Source organism: Prionailurus bengalensis, chromosome C2 (assembly GCF_016509475.1).
Source record: "Prionailurus bengalensis isolate Pbe53 chromosome C2, Fcat_Pben_1.1_paternal_pri, whole genome shotgun sequence".
Taxonomy (NCBI): domain Eukaryota; kingdom Metazoa; phylum Chordata; class Mammalia; order Carnivora; family Felidae; genus Prionailurus; species Prionailurus bengalensis.
The window spans coordinates 54,942,731-54,960,087 of record NC_057350.1 but is presented as its reverse complement, the minus strand read 5'-3'; the positions used below and the strand labels follow the sequence as shown (position 1 = coordinate 54,960,087).

At 37.2% G+C, this 17,357-nt stretch overlaps 1 protein-coding gene across 9 annotated transcripts in view; it reads right to left on the bottom strand.

The window, feature by feature from the left end:
* Positions 1 to 17,357, bottom strand: part of BBX (BBX high mobility group box domain containing) — a 287,506-nt gene that overhangs the window by 85,800 nt on the left and 184,349 nt on the right. For all 9 annotated transcript variants that reach the window (XM_043594058.1, XM_043594064.1, XM_043594060.1 and 6 more), the window contains 2 exons: positions 16,113 to 16,352; positions 4,031 to 4,226 (listed from right to left, as the gene is read on the bottom strand). In XM_043594058.1, coding sequence (XP_043449993.1) covers positions 4,031 to 4,226; positions 16,113 to 16,352 — 436 coding nt within the window. The remainder of the gene's footprint in view (positions 1 to 4,030; positions 4,227 to 16,112; positions 16,353 to 17,357) is intronic.

Sequence of the window (17,357 nt, the reverse complement as noted above, 5' to 3'; positions counted from 1 at the left end):
ACGATCTTTTTTCCATTTAGTATTCTTGGTTCCCTTGTCAGATATTGGTTGACTGTGTAAGTTTGGGTTTACTTATGGGATCCTGATTCTCTTCCATTGGTCTATATGTCTGTTTTTATGTCTTAATGACTATGGGTTTATAGCTTGAAATCAGAAAGTATGAGGCCTCCTCCTTTGTTCTCATTTCTCAGGATTTCTTCGGCTATTCAGGGTCTTTTGTGGCTCCATATAAATTGTAGGGGTGTCCTTTCTATTTCTGTAAAAACTGCCATTGGAATCTTGGTAGGGATTTCTTTATAGATGGCTTTTGGCTGTATTGTTTTAACAATATTAATTCTTTCAATCCATAAACACAGAAAACCTTTCCATTTATTTGTGTCTTCTTCAATTTCTTTCATCAGTTTCTTGTAGTTTTTGAAGATCTTTTACCTATTTAAATTTATTACTATTTTATTGTTTTAATGCTATTGTAAATAGGATCGATTTAGTCCTTTTTCAGAATATCTGTTGTTAGTGTATAGAAACACTACTTATCTTTATATATTAACCTCATATCCTGCAACTTTACTGAATTCGTTGATTAGATCCAATAGTTTCTTGGTTAAGTCTTTAGGATTTTCCAAATATTAAGTCATGTCATCTGCAAACAGAAAATTTTACTTTTTTTCAAAACTTTTTTTTTCTTTATTTCTTCTTCTTGCCTATTGCTCTAGCTAGCACTTCTAGTGTGATGATGAATAAAAGTGATAAGTAGGCACAGTTGTCTTATTCCTGACCTTAAAGGAAAAGCTTCCAGCCTTTCACCATTATGAGGCACCTGTGGGCTTTCTCTATATGGCCTTTATCATGTTAAGATACCTTTCTTCTGTGACTAATTTGTTAAGAGTGTTTATCATAAATGGATGTTGGATTTCGTCAAGTGCTTTTTCTGTATTTATTGAGATGGTCACATAGGTGTTGAACTATCCCTGCATCCCCAGGATAAATCCCACTTGATCATAGTGAATGATCTTTTTAATGTGCTGCTGGATTCAGTTTGCTAGTATTTTGAGAATTTTTGAATCTATTATTTGTCAGGAATATTGGTTTGTAGTTTTCTTTCCTAGTAGTGTCCCTTTCTGATTTTGGTATCAGAATAATGCTGGCTATCATAAAATGAATTTGGGAATTGTCCCTCCTCTTTGATATTTTTGGGAGAGTTTGAGAAGAATTAGTGTTAATTCTTTAAATGTTTGGTAAAATTTACCAGGTAAGCCATCTGATCCTGGGCTTTCCTTCATTGGGAAATTTTTTATTACTAACTCAATCTCCTTACTCATAATTGGTTTATTAAGATTTTCTATTTTTTCCTAATTCAGTGCTGGTACGTTGTAGGTTTCTAAACATTTCTCCATTTCTCCTAGGTTGTCCAGTTTGTTGGCATATAGTTGTTCATAGTAGCCTCTACTGATCCTTTGTATTTCTGTGGTATCAGTTGCAATGTCTTTTTCATTTATAATTTTTTAAATTTGAGTCCTTTATATTTTTTCTGTGGTTAGTCTGGCTATAGGTTTATTTTTTCAAAGAACGAACTCTTAGTCTCATTAACTTTTTCTCTTGTTTTTCTGTTCTCTATTTCATTTATTTATGATCAAATCTGTCTTATTTCCCTTTTTCCACTAGCCTGAGCTCTGTTTTTCTTTCTCTAGTTTCTTAAGGCACAGAGTTAGGTTGTTCTGGGGATCTTTCTTGCCTCTTAATGTGGGCATTTGTTGCTATAAACTTCTCACTTAGAACTGCAAATTCTGCAGTGTTAGGTCTCCATTTTTTGTTCATCTCAAGAAACTTGTTTATTTCTCCTTTAATTTCTTCTTTGATCCATCGATTGTTCTATAGACTGTTGTTTAATTTTCATGAGTTTTTCAATTTTCCAGCTTTCCTCTTGCTTTTGATTTCTAGTTTCATGCCATTGTGGTCAGAAGACATTTGGTATGGTTTTAATTTTCTTGAATTCGCTAAGACTTGTTCTGTGGCAACACATGGTCTATTGTAGAAAATGTTCCATGTTTACATAGAAACAACCTACATGGCCACTGATGGATGAATGAATAAAGACGATGCGATTTAATATACACATATAGGGGCGCCTGGGTGGCGCAGTCGGTTAAGCGTCCGACTTCAGCCAGGTCACGATCTCGCAGTCCGGGAGTTCGAGCCCCGCGTCGGGCTCTGGGCTGATGGCTCAGAACCTGGAGCCTGTTTCCGATTCTGTGTCTCCCTCTCTCTCTGCCCCTCCCCCGTTCATGCTCTGTCTCTCTCTGTCCCAAAAATAAAAATAAAAAACGTTGAAAAAATTAAAAAAATATATATATACACATATATACACAATGATATATTATTCTGCCATAAAAAATGAGGGAATCCTACCATTTGTGAAGAAATGGATGCACACTGAAGGCATTATGCTAAGTGACATAAGTCAAAGAAAGATAAATGCTATATGATCCTAGTTATATGTGGAATCTTAAAAAAAAAATCACAGAAAGAAATCAGACTTGTGATTGGCAGAGAAACAGCGTGGAGGAAGGAAGAATTGGAGGAAAGGTGGTCACAGGTTTCCAATTACAAGATAAGAAAGTACTATGGATATAATGTACAACATTATACGTACAGCTGACACTGCTATATGACATACAGGAAAGTTGTTAAGAGAATTAATTCTAAGAGTTCTAATCACAAGGAGAAATTTTTTCCCTCTTTTCCCTTTTCTTTTTTTATTCTATCTATAGGAGGAGATAGATGTTAGCTGAACCTACTGTAATCATTTCACAATATATGTAAATCAAACCATCAGTCTGTAGGTCTTAAACTTATACATTAATGTAGGTCAATTATTGCTCAATAAAACTGGATTAAAAAACTGGATTAAAAAGGTGTTAATCCCAATATTGTTCATCCTGCTTTCCCAGGTTCCCCATACTGTAAATGGTTCATGCTCTCATTTTGAAGAAAATTTGTTTATAATGAATAATGAAATAGGAACCATATAGCTCTATACTAACTTCATAGTTTCCACCCTGCTCAATCTCCCAACTTAATCCTGGAAAATTTCTCTCTTGATCACTGCACTGCAACAGCCAGGGAAGACAGAGCCATGTGCAGAATGAATGTAAGTACTTTATTTCACGGTAATAAATGCTCTAGCATTCCTTACCACCCAAAGAGTATTAAAGGCCCCATAACAAATGGGGCCATCTGGAAGTTTTCATTTGCCTGGGTCATACAGGAATGGGGGCAGAAGGGGGATGGCGGGTAGAATGGGAATTCCCTCTAAGAAACAGCTGTCAGATTCATCTCAGACTTGTGATGGAACTGTTCATATTCTTGCCCTTGAGGTTTCAGATCCTCAAATGATCAACATTAATTATGGCTTTGTAAGAACCCATGATAACTAAGATACTTACTAGGATAGCTAATAGTGTGTATGTATGTTTAAGCTACTTTGTTACATTATAAAATGCCCGGAGCTCTTAATCTCCACCTTGAGGTCTGCCTTTCCATAATGTCAATGCCAGAAATTCACATATATGCATGACTCTACTACTTGGTTCACACTTCCTTTAGTTATACATACACATTCTATGTATATCATGTTCCAAAGCTTTCAGATATGCTATATTTGCAATGCTGCACACTGGTTATAAATTTTACTTCCTTCTCTCTCTTTCTCTCTATAGACTATTTATTAAAAGTACTACCTAAATGTATTGCCTTATCCTTAAAAAAAAAACAAACAAAAAACAGGTAGAGGAGCACCTGGGTGGCTCTGTCAGTTGGGTGTCTGACTCTTGATTACAGCTGAGGTCACGATCCCACAGTTTGTGGGACTGGACCCTATGGTGGGCTCTGTGCTGACAGCACAGAGACTGCTGGGATTCTGTCTCTCTCTCCCTCTGCCCTTCTCCCTTGCTTGAGCTCTCTCCCTAAAAAAGAAAGAAAGAAAGAAAAAAAAAAAGAACAGGTAGAAGATAGAAATAATGTCTAAACTCACCAGCCATTCCAAAGTTTAGCTGAGGCATTTCTTCGGTCTTTGCTTTCTTGGGGCTTGGCAAATCTCTTGAAGACTCAGATGGGAAGGCCCACAGTTTCTTTCGTGGATTAACAGTGGGTGTTGGGGATTTCACAGGCTTGTTTGTGGTAGGACACCATTTATAGCCAGGATTCGCTTTCATAAATGCATCTTTATACTATAAATAAAGAACAGATAAGATTTTAATTAATATATAGATTGAAAGTTTTAACAGACTTCATATCTCATCCCCCCTCCCCCATTACAAAATGAAGGAAAAATTACTTTCAATAACTTCTGTGGTTTTACTTATTGAATGGCAATCTCAGCATGCATTTAACTACTAGAAAGTTCATTTGTGGAAGAAGGGTACAGAGGCAGCACATTTGTTTCTTTCGACCCACATTTTTTTAAAGCATCCAAAAAGATGTCTTACCATGATTAAGAGGGAGTTACTTGTTAGGCAAAGACTGAAACATCAGAGTTCAAACCCTAGCACTATGTGACCAAAGAAGCAGAACATACCTCTCTGGGTCTCACCCTTAAGTTTCCATAAATTGAGACCAATATCACCAATATGTAGGGTCATTGTAAACAAGGGTGTACAGCATGGCACCAACTTCAAAGTGGGTATCAGGTACACATTACAAACTGTTAGTCAATACCAGAGCCAGAAACCAGATTCTGTTCACTGCTTAATTTGGTAAGTATGGCAAAAATTAAATCTGTGCTTTGACATACGGGTAAGGTAAATACAGGCACACTTAACAGAGCAAAGTGACCAGTCTGGGGATAAACAAGCTGAGATCAAGAGTGGGAGAAGGGGAACAAGGTAGGGAAAACTGACGTATAACTTTTTAGTTATTTGAAGACGCTGGGCCATGTAGAGGAAAGAGCACAAGCATACCTCAAAGATACTGTGGGTTTGCTTCCAGACTACCACAATAAAGGGAGTGTCCCAATAGAGCCAGTCGAATGGATTTTTTGGTTTCCCAATGTGTATAAAGGTTATGTTTACACTATACTACAGTCTATTAGGTGTACAGTAGCATTATTTTAAAAAATAATATATATTTTTTTCATGTTTATTCTTTTTGAGAGAGAGAGAGCAGGGGAGGGGCAGAGAAAGAGGGAGACAGAGGATCTGAAGTGGGCTCTGAGCTGAGAGGAGAGAGCCTGAGGTGGGCTTGAATTCACAAACTGTGAGATCATGACCTGAGTCCAAGCTGGACACTTAACCAACTGAGCTGCCCAGGTGCCCCCCCTCCTTTCTTTTAATAGATAGAGAAAGAGCAAGCATGGGAGAGGGGCAGAGGGAGAGAGGGAGAGAGACAGAGAGACAGAGAGCGAGAGAGTGAGTGTGTGTTATGGAGGCTCAATGCTCAGCATGGAGCCCAATATGGGACTTGATCCCACGACGCTGGGATCATGACCTGAGCTGAAATCAGGAGTCAGAAGCTCAACCGACAGAGCTACCCAGGCTCCTCAACAATGAAATATCTTAATTAAAAGTACTTTGTTGCTAAGAAATGCTAACCATCATCTGAGCTTTCAGCAAGCTGTAATCAATCACTGATCACAGATCACCACAACAAACATAATAATGAAGAAGTTTGAAATATTGCAAGAATTACCAAAGCAGAGACATGGCAGAGACACGAAGTGAGCAAATGCTGTTGGAAAAAAAGGTGCCAACAGTCTTGCTGTAAAGAGCAATGCCATAAAACATCATTTGGTAAAAAATGAAATATGTGTGAAGTATCAGCATAGTAGGATTTCGACTGCAAGTGTGAGCAGGCTAAGAGCTGCGATGTGTGGTGTTGCAGTTAATCCATCAGACTCTATGTCTTGGAGGTTTCAACCTTCACTGACAATATCCTCCCTTCCTCCCTTCCCCTTTACTTTTCTGTGACTGCCTCCTATAACTCTCCCAACTCTGATGCTTCTTTCCCCTTCTGTGACCATAGAACTAAATGAAATACATTCACCGCTATTCATTATATAGTGCTAAAAGTCATATCAACTAATAAAAATGTATTTTACATGTATTCAATTGTATGTGACTAACTGCTGGAAACTTTACTAAATCAATACAACTGCTACAATCCCATAAGCTTGCCTTTTGAAATGGTCACACCATATGTAAAGTAAACTAATTTAGTATGCACTCCCAACAGCTTTTTATTTAACCCAACAGGAAAAATGGTTCTTTTATCCTTGGTATAAGAAAGCGTATATAATCCAAATAACCTTTTTCTATCTTTTCACTTTAAATCATATGAACAAAAACCGTACTGTAGGTAATACAATGTAAGGGTTCGTATGTTAATAATCAATGGTTTAGAATTATCCCCAAATTACCTTAAGTCAAGTTTTCTGAATAAACTTTCTTGTTTTAAACTTAAAAGCTGTACATTTGCACATTGATACACGGGTACATGCAGAAGGAAGGCAGACACAAAATAATGGAAAAATACAGTTCCACGTTTCTTACAAAAATAATTAAAATAGGATGCAAGGCGAACGAAACTAGAATTTACCACCAACAGCAGAATAGATTTGGAGGAATCAAATGTGATCTGAGAGACACCCTACTCTACTGCACTCACCTGCATGGGGGATTCACATTTTAGGCTGAAGCAGACAAATAGCCTTGCCTCCCATCTGAAGGTGGGAAGTGACAAATGGTAGGGTGAGGTGCAAATGGAAGTAGCAGACACATGCATCATTACTGTGTCCAAGTAAAAGGCACATGGGCTGGGTTTGTCAGATGAACAGTCATCTGGACAAAGGTCACCACTCTATAAAATGACAAAAGACTTTCAAACAAATTAACACATTTGCCATGAGGGGGGAAAAAAATGTAGTTTTTAAAGAAGAAAGTCCCAGTTGTGAAAAATGCTGGACTAGATGACAGACACTGGTTTAAAGCATGAATTAAAGTCTCTGCCTTCAAACTGTTTACAATCCACGATTAGTCACACAAACATACTATTTCTTTTTACACGTGGTTTGTAAGCATTCCCCTGGTTCAAGCATGAAAAATGATTCTTCAAAGGATCTGTAAAAGGGGAAGTGGCCTATGGGTTGAAGAACAGAAGGCAAGAGAAAAGCATGGAGCATGTGGGGTTTTATGGAAAATGGTAACTGAGAATTTACTAGGAGGGTCAATACTCTGGTAACACCATATTAAGCTTGCAGATACTTGATGTAAATGAGCAGTAACAAGACAACATTCATTAGCTCAATCAGAAATATACTGAGCAAAAGCATTAAGAATGTGGGGGACAGAGAAAAGAACACACATTCCTTGTCTTTAGGAATTTAAAGCTTACATGGAGATGCCATAAATTCATGTAAAGACACACTTGAACACCAAATAAAGGCAGAGGCAGAAAGAGCCTTGGGGTATGAGGATGTCTCTCTGTCCTTGGAACTGGGCACCTCATCAATCACTTGCTCTGATTCAACTATAAGAAACAACAGAAAGGCTTAATCATTTGTTGTGGTGAGGTTATCAAGAAAGGGATTACAGAGAAGGTTGAGTAATGGCAAAATGAAGGAAGACTGTATACAGTATGAAGCAAACAGCTGAGTGAAACTGCACATTCTGGTCAACTCCGTGACAAAAATCCATCATTACAGGATTTAAAGGGTCAAAGAGATACGCTCCATCCATCTGGATCTTTTGGGACAGGGTTCTTCATGCTGGGCATGAGAGGGAAACCTGTTTTCATCCAAGAACATCAATCACACAGGCTATTGGTCTAATCTCGCAGATAACTAACCTCTTGCTAAAATACCGATTTTCAAAAATTTCCCATTAAAATAAAAATTCACATCACGGCTTCCAATTTTTTTCTTTAAATTTCCAATTGATTAGATAACTTAAGTGCATCTACTTTACAGACACAGTTTATTATTTATACATGATGCTCAGCAAATGCGGGCTCTCTTCTCTCTGACCCCAACCACCACAACACTGTATTAGCAGTAATAACAAATCACTGTTATTCAGAGTGGTATTAAATACATACCCTTTGTCATGGTATTTTGCCAACTTCATATATGACAATGACATTATCATATACCAAAAAACAATACTCTATGTTAATATTTTAAAAATTGGGTCACAACATTAAGTATTTTTCTGGATCATTTATAAGAAAGGAAATTTGACCCTAAAAAGCACCTTAATGTTAATGAACACTGTACTAACTGTTCTCCAATTATTTGTTTTTAATGGTGGTTGGGGGAGGTGCCATCTAAAATCCAGTAATATTTCTAGCTATTATTGCAGTCTAGATTTTCTTCAGCACAGTGAAAAGAGAATGGCAACCTTGGTGAGGTCCAGGAATAAAGAATCCTGTAAATGTCTATACAAATAAAGACAGCTGAGAGGCACCTGGGTGGCTCAGTGGTTTGAGGGTCTGACTCTTGATTTCGGCTGAGGTCATGATCTCACAGTTCATGGGATTGAGCCCCACTTGAGGCTCAGGGCTGACAGTGCGGAACCTACTTGGGATTTTCTCTCTCTCTCTCTCTCTCTCTCTCTCTCTGCTCCTCTACCCGCCCCCGCCCCCAAATAAACAAACAAACAAATAACAAAGATAGCTGGTTCTGGTGCAAATATGAGAAATACCATTATGATAAAAAAAACAAAACAACAAACAAACAAACAAACAAAAACAACAAAAACAAACCTACCAGAACCATGGAGATAAAAATTATCTGATTTTTTAAAAAAGAGATAGAACATATTTTTTTATTTTATAACACTGCAGGGGTCTAAGTGACCCCCAGCATAATAAATTTTGAAACAGTTGTATCTCTTCAAGGGGGCAGCAGAAATCACATTACCCAAGGGTGGAAGAGGGAAGGGAGATACTTGAGAAGTGGCACCAATCTGTACAGTCTTAGTTCCAGGAGTTCTAACTCTAAAATTGTTCACTTAGGGGCGCCTGGGTGGCTCAGTCGGTTAAGCGGCCGACTTCGGCTCAGGTCATGATCTCGCGGTCCGTGAGTTCGAGCCCGGCGTCGGGCTCTGTGCTGACAGCTCAGAGCCTGGAGCCTGTTTCAGATTCTGTGTCTCCCTCTCTCTGACCCTCCCCCATTCATGCTCTGTCTCTCTCTGTCTCAAAAATAAATAAACGTTAAAAAAAAATTCACAAAATTGTTCACTTAGATAATAAAACTCAACAGCACTATGTGACCTGAATTATTTTTACTAGGTATTTTTAATAGGGAGAAAACTAGACTATATTATGTGACAGAACACTGAATTAAGTTTATGGTTTTGACAAAATAAAAATATTTTAAGTCATACATTAACCTGTAAGACTTTCATGATAAAGCCACTCCAATAAAAATTATATACGTCAAAAAGTGACTTGAATAAGTGACCAGGGAATTGTTTGGTTCTACTATAGGAAAGTTATAAAGGAAAAACTGAGTTGGCTGTGGATATGGTTACCTAAATTGGCTGTAAAGATTATCATGGCAAGATTAGTTCATTTTCATATATAAATTTTTAAAAGGACTACTTTACTCCAATGTAGGTAAATCAGGGGAAAAGTAAATTTCATTAGCACAAATTTCAGAATTTCTTTTAAAATTAATTTTTGTAGGGACGGCTGGGTGGCTCAGTAGGTTAAGTGTCTGACTCTTGACCTTGGCTCAGGTCATGATCTCCTGGTTCATGAGATTGAGCCCTGCGTCAGGCCTGCTTGGGATTCTCTCTCTCTCCCTCTCAGTCTCTGCCCTTCCCCTGCTTATGTTCCTCCCCACCTCTGGAAATAAATAAATAAACTTTTAAAATAAATGAATTAAATAAAATAAATGAATTAATTAAAGTAATTTTGCTAATTTTTAAAAAGTAGATAGGAATCTGGGTAAATAAAACATTATTTGATTTCTGAAAATGTATTACTAAATTCATACATTAACTAATTTGAATTGTAAAATGTGTGAGTTTTCTTCTAAAATATGTGCTCACTAAGGCATACTAATTTAGATTTTCTCTTTACAAAATAATTTGCAGCGTGAATTTGTAATTTTTCAAACAGTACAAAAATTAATTTTTATCTACATCCCTTGAATGATCATCAATTTCAAAGTAATCAAGAGTTACTATAGTAACATCTTACAGGATATTGGAGTATTAGGTCCCACCATCAATCTAAAAATTAATATCTGAAACCAATACCAAAATGAGTTCTAAGAGACTCAGTTTAAATTCTCAATATATCACTTGCTGTGGGATCTATTTTTTGTCACTAGTCATGGGTTCCTTATAAAGTCTTTATAATTTTATTTGATTTGAATATTTAACTGTTAGTGTTTACTAACTAAAAGGACTGATATTTCCAAAATCAAGTAGTTAGCTCACTTAACTACACATCTATCTGGTTAGAGGCTATCAATCACACTGAATAGTATCTGCAAGTTGAGCAAATGATGTAATTAGTTTTGTTGGTTCTTGTGTTTCAGCTTTGTGTTTTAGTAGGCTTTCATTGTGTTAACATGCCCTGATAAAAATAGTAAATAATTACTTTGTAAAGAAGTATCAAATACAGACAAACTTAAGTTTTCTTACCAGAAATAAAAACTATACTACCATTTTAGAGGTGCTCGGATGGCTCAGTGGGTTAAGCATCTGACTCTTGGTTTTGGCTCAGGTCACAATCTCACAGTTTGTGGGTGAACCCCCGCATTGGGCTCTATGCTGACAGTGTGGAACCTGCTTGGGATTTTCTCTCTCTCTCTCTCTGCTCCTCCCTCAGTTGTGCATTTTCTCTCTCTCTCTCAAAATAAATAAACTTAAAACAAAAAACTACCATTTATAGCATTTTAAGCTCTACAACAGAATGCTTGTATGTACACGCTTTATTTGCATTTTACTCAACCCTATGAGGGCAGGCATCTTTATTGACCTTTTACAGAGCTGGAAACTCAGAAAGGTCTGAGAAGGGAGAAAGCCAAGTATGAGAGCTCAAGCTGTATTACTACTAACTTGCATCCTTGGATAAATCACATAAGTGTTCTGGATCTCAGTGTCATCTTTAGCTTTTGCAAACAACCCCCCCCCCCCCAAAAAAAAAAAACAAAACCACCTACCTTCTGGGATTATTCTAAGTTAAATATTTATAAAGGAACTCTGGGAAGAATAAAGCAATATTCAAAAGTTGATTATTATCATCTCAAAAATAAACATTTAAATATTTTTTTCTAATGCAGTGAGAAAGTCCTGATATCTGGAACATAGGAATGACAAAGGTCTCAGAAACAAGGCCTATTGTGAAGCATGGAGTCCCATGTCTTTGGTTTAATTACCCACATCCCCCAAAAGTAGTGGGGACCCTAATTACTCAGAAAATCCCCTATAAAATAAGTCATTTCATTAGACATAGCCAAAAGTGACTGGCAGAGGTGAGAAATGTCAATTGGTTGCTGAGGGTGGACCCAAAAGCTTTCTCATGTAAAAGCAAAGAGGAAATTCAAAAGAAGAGTTAAGAATTATTTAATACACATGGGCACTGGGGAGGCTTAGTAAGTTAAGTGTCTGGACTCTTGATCTCAGCTCAGGTCATGATCTCACAGTTCCTGAGATTGAGCCCTAAGGTGGGCTTGAGCCCCTAAGGTGGGCTCCATGCTGACAGCGAGGAGCCCGCTTGGGATTCTCTCTCTCCCTCTCCCTCTCCCTCTCGCCTCTCTCTCTCTCTCTCTCTCTCTCTCTCTCTCTCTCTCAATATAATAAATAAACTTAAAAAAAAAGAATCATTTAACATATGGAGAAAAATGTGACTATAACTTAACTGTTCACATAGGTCTCACCAAATTACAAATTATAAAGTAATTGTTGTTTGGGATAAATGTATTGAATTTTCAAAAAAATTCAAAAGGCATTCTGAATGCTTTAAGTAAGGACACATATAAACAAAATTTTAAATAAAGTTCCCAGGATAAATATATAAGATAAAGTGTTTAAGGGAACAGCAAAGTTTCATCCCCCTGGAAATCACTTATGTGTAACACCAGTTTCTCAAGGATGCTGGAAAAATGAGGTTCCACTCTAGTTTAGTAGTATGCAAGGTGCCACAGCATGCTTCTAAGAATTCAGACACTGTGAAGTACATAATATGTGATAGTAAACAAAAATTCTCTCCACAGTTATAATGTATGAGAAAATCAGAGTCTACCTTCTTTGGAGAAGAATCCATTTCTAATAAAGCCAAGCAAGGGAATAAGTAGGTTAGTTTTATCTTAAATATGAAGCAAGAACTAATTGCTAAAAACTCCATGGAGTTTTATAGTGACGAGAATCTTTGCTAGAGTACCGATGGCAATGGATACCAACATTTACAAAAGGCTATTATAGTTTACCTTCATGTTGCATTTTATTGCATTTAATTCCATCACTGTTTTATTGACATACAACTGAACCTTCAAACTTGTCAGCCTGGTCTCATGCTTTATGTCTTTACATCATTATTTCCTGTTAGTTACACATATTCTAAGCTCAGGGGTAAAACAACCTTTCTTGTTCCTGAAACTGTTCTTACTATCCCGCATCTGCTTTTATCCCTGCCTTTCTCTCTGAATCCTATACTAAATCCTACGACAGATTCCATCAATTCCATAAAGCCTTTTCTGAAATATCCCTACTGCCCCCAGCACAAGCAGACTTTTCCCATTACAACTGTGACATTTTATTACTCCCATTGTTTTAAGTTTATTTATTTATTTTGAGAGAGACAGAGATAGCACGAATGAAGGGGCAGACAGAAAGAGAGAGAGAGAATTCCAAGCAGGCTCTGTGCTATCAGCAGGGCTCGAACACACAAACCACAAGACCATGACCTAAGATGAAACCAAGAGTCAGATGCTTAACCAATTGAGCCCATGCACTCTATTGTTACCATTTTTTGCCATAATTACTCAAACCTCTTATCTCATAGGCATCTAAGTGAGCAAGATATATGAAGAGTATGGGAGTCAAACAGTCAAGAGTATCCCAGCTCCACAGTGCATGACTGATGAAGATATTAACTCCCAAGAGCCTTAGATCCCTGCTCTGAAGAATGGGGAAAATCAATACTGACTTAACAGGCTTGTGCTTATGTAAAACATCAAGCTTGGAATGAACCAATTAATCAATAAATGCATGCATTTTGCCTCATGCCCCTGATCCTACAAAAAAGAAGGGAGGGGGTATTACAAAGTCACTCAAAACTATTTTTTTTCTCAAAACTATTTTTAACTTTCCAGATCCTCTCCTCTTCTTTGCACTGACTCTGCTCTTCCTGAAGGTCTAGTATGCAATCTTCTAAAATGAATGTAAATTAATTAATTATGATCATTAGTTTAAGTGACAAGTGGAAGGTTCCAGCAATTCTTTGGGCAAAAATGCAGACTTGTAGCTCTGTATTTGTAAGAGTATGGACATAAAGATGTGAAAAGGAAAAGGAAGGCTGTTTCTGCGTCCCTAACAAGCAGTCAGTCACACAGTTAGAAGTTAGAGCTTGGGAGCATCCACAACACTGTACCATCATGCACACTGCTGAATTGAAGAAAACAACCCAGGTTATATCCTTAAGATAGTATTTTTTAAAATTACTTATAACCAGTTATTGCTCTAATGAGATTCATCAGAGAACATGAAACCCTCATTCAACCCTCCCCCCGCCCTTTTTTTTTCAACAACGCAAACTAGTACCAGGCAGTAATTCAAGAAACTGAAAACAAATCCCACAATGGGTGTCTCCTCTCACCAGATGCACTGAAATAGAAGATAATCAGGAGCAAGAAAAGCGTCAGAGAAAGTTTTAACAGATAAAAAAAATAAACTCTCCAAAGCTGTATTACTTACTAATCACTTCTGTTTTAAAAATATATCTCTTTTTAAGTATTCACATTCACACAAAAACTATACTGATAGAATATGTCTTCTTCCTTTAGAGAACACATTTAAAATTTGGTGTTTAAAATGAAGAGGTTACACATACGAAACTTTTAAAAATGCCTGCCTGGGCGTGAGGGCCTTGAGGAACGGAGACCTTATTCGTCACTAGCAACCACCACAAGACCTGGTATACTCAAGTCACTCGATAAGCTTTTGTTGCTTAAGCTGACATTGCAGTTAAGGCTGCAATATTAACACACAAAAAAGCACCAGCACAATTACATGCACTTTAATGTAATTTCAAAACCATTTAGTAAATAAATTGAAACAAGTCAGTATCACTTATGGCTAGAAACCAATTATATAATAATTCGGAAAGTAGCTGAACCTTCCACACTTTTAACTACAAATGAGAGCAGTTCGTAAGAGCAACTGGAAACGAGGCAAACTGCAAGGTGGAAGATCCACCCCCACCTGTAGTAGATTGCAGGAGGCCACCCTAACAGATTTCATTACAGTGCCACCAGGACAAATATTGTGAACCCAAGTAAGTAATTAGCAAGAGATTTCCTGTATGAAAATAATACTTCCTCCTCTTAAAAGTGGCCACCTATTGGGTTTGTAAATTAGCTGTATTTAAGAAAAGGCAAACAATATACTTAGGATAGGCTGCATGTTATCAAAAAACAGCAATCCAAAAACAAAGTCAAGTGTTTAATTATAAGAAGCTAATGCGGTTCCCTATGAGGTTTTAGATAATTGTTTATTTTACCATATAAACATGACTATAAAAAAATCTAAGGCCATTTACTGGGAAAGTGCTACTGTTAATTACTGTTATACTAGCTGAAATCTATTGAAACATTTAAAATCATGTGGGCTACTGGAATTGATTTTAATTTTCCAGGTGCCCCACATAGTTGAAATCCTGTCTTTAACAACAGCCAATTGACAAAGTCTGTGCCATCATTAATTACATACCAACTATGCTAATCATATACTCTGGATTCAAATATCCTTTAACATCGCATAAGAAATATTTATGTTACATGTTAGCCTGATAAACAACTCAATAAAACCACAGCAATTGGAAGAATTATTTTCCCACATACTGAGATGTCTAATAAAATGTGTCACTTGAAACTCTGTATTTTTGTCCCCTGCTGGTTCAACTTTTCATAGAACTTAACCAAATGTTTGGGTGGCAGGGGTTTTCATGAATCAAGATTGTTAGCAAGCTACAAGGTTGAAGGAACAATGTGAGAATTACTCCTTTCAAGTTTAACCTAACAACCACATTGCTTTGCTTTTCCTTCACTTGCTAAATCCATTACATAATACATTTAAAAAGCATGATGAATTAACATTAATTTCCGAGTAATTTAACAACAGACTGGTATACAGTTTTTGAAGGAATTTAGTCACTGATAGGGTTTCAGAATTGATTAATGTCCCACCTCTCGAAACAGCCTTCCCGCATGGAAGTGTTTCTGTGTATACAGTGTTTACCTGCCTGCACATACCACAATTTATCATGTTTCACTGCCGTGCATTCCTTTACTGGTTTTAAATATGCATGCTGCAATACCTACAGAACAGAAATAAGTCAAAGGCACAATAATGGTGCTTATTACAAAAAAAGGAGGTGGAAAGGATATAAATTGGTGTCCAATTTCCTCATTCTAAGAACATTAAAAAAAAAAGGGGGCTGAGACCCAGAAATTGACTTAGATACTGTCACAAGGTTATTTAGCATTAGGACTAGATCAAGACTTTTTCCCATGACACAACTAGAGTAACCTAAGATTATTATCTTTACCATGGGCATTCTGAGAGCGGAAGCTGGGTTCCTAGAAAAAAATTTTTAAACCCATCATTCATAATAAATAAATTACCATTCACAAAAATCAACCCTCTACATCAATCCGTGAAGTATATGCAATGAAAAAACTTGGTAATTAATTGTTCTTGGCACCTCCACCAGCATTTGCAAGGTGGACTTGGAATTCAGGAATAGGAACAAAGCTCTTATGTTTTCACTGAACACTTGCTTCAGGATTCACCTTTGTGCTGCTAGACCTTCGGCAGAGACTCCACATTTGCTGACAGGGGTATGGGATTGGTTGCTCACAGCCACCATTAAACCTTGTCATTGTAACCTACCTCCTTGGCCATGTCTGTGTATTTCTGCTTTTCCTTTGGATCTAGAACAGCCCACCAATCAGCCAGTATCTTGGTAGCACCTCGGTTATCAAGCCGGGGGTGTTCCTGTCGTACAAGGGAGCGATGACGTTTGCAAAATAAGAGAAATGCATTCATTGGTCTCCGGGCTCGCTGTTCTGGTGATTCATCATCAGTCTCACCAACATCTTGCTCTAGGCCATCGGCCCCAAGAAGTTGAACCTATTACCAACCAAAACAAAAGCCAGATGTTTAACACATCCTGGACAATTTTGCTTTAACAATCAGTTTGGCTTTCAAATTGTATTTTTTTTACCTTCATTTAAACAACTTAAAAATTGGAAAAAAATTAATCATCAGCCACTATTAGTGGTTGATAACCAACTTACAATGCCTTCTGCTTAGTTTCTATAGCAACCTGTGCATGTCTCTATTACAGAATACATCATGTTATAATTGCTAACATTTTCCCCCTCACTAGACAGTGAACTCTTTGAGGACAAAAGTTATTTACCTTTATAACCACGGCATCTAGTTCAATGGCTGGTACAACATCAGTACCTAACTAACTGCTCAATAAATAAATAAACTCATGCTGTGATATATGCGTCTCAAGATTAACAACATTTACACACACACAAAAATATATGAATATTAGTTGTTTCTCTTGTTTGGAAAGTGCTTTTCTACAGCTAATAATATGAAAGTGTTTAACATAAAAGTAGGTAAAAAAATGTAATGTATGCACATCACAAGTGGAGCCTCCTATTGTAAAAATCAAAATAGACATTTAACATTATTTGAAGGAGGAACCATGTAGTAAATTTTCAAGCCTGTAAATATCATTTAGTGAAATGCTATGATAACAGGAGTAAATTCACTTGGGCTTAAACCTTCAAAATAGATTCTGAATCCCTCCTTTTCCTCAGCATTTCATTCAATTCCCGGTCTTCAAGGACTTCCACAAAGCTCTGATCCCACCCATCCCATCTGTGTAACTGTCATTCCCACTGCCTGAGCCTATGGCCTAGTCTCTCTGCTTCCTTTTTTTTTAATTTTTAAAAATGCTTATTATTTTTGAGAGAGAGAGAGACAGAGAGAGAGAACAAGTTGGGTAGGGGAAGAGAGAAGGGGGGTGGGCAGGGGATCCAAAGCAGGCTCTGCACTGACAGCAGCCAGACTGATTTGGGGCTCAAACTCATGAACCATGAGTTTGTGACCTGAGCT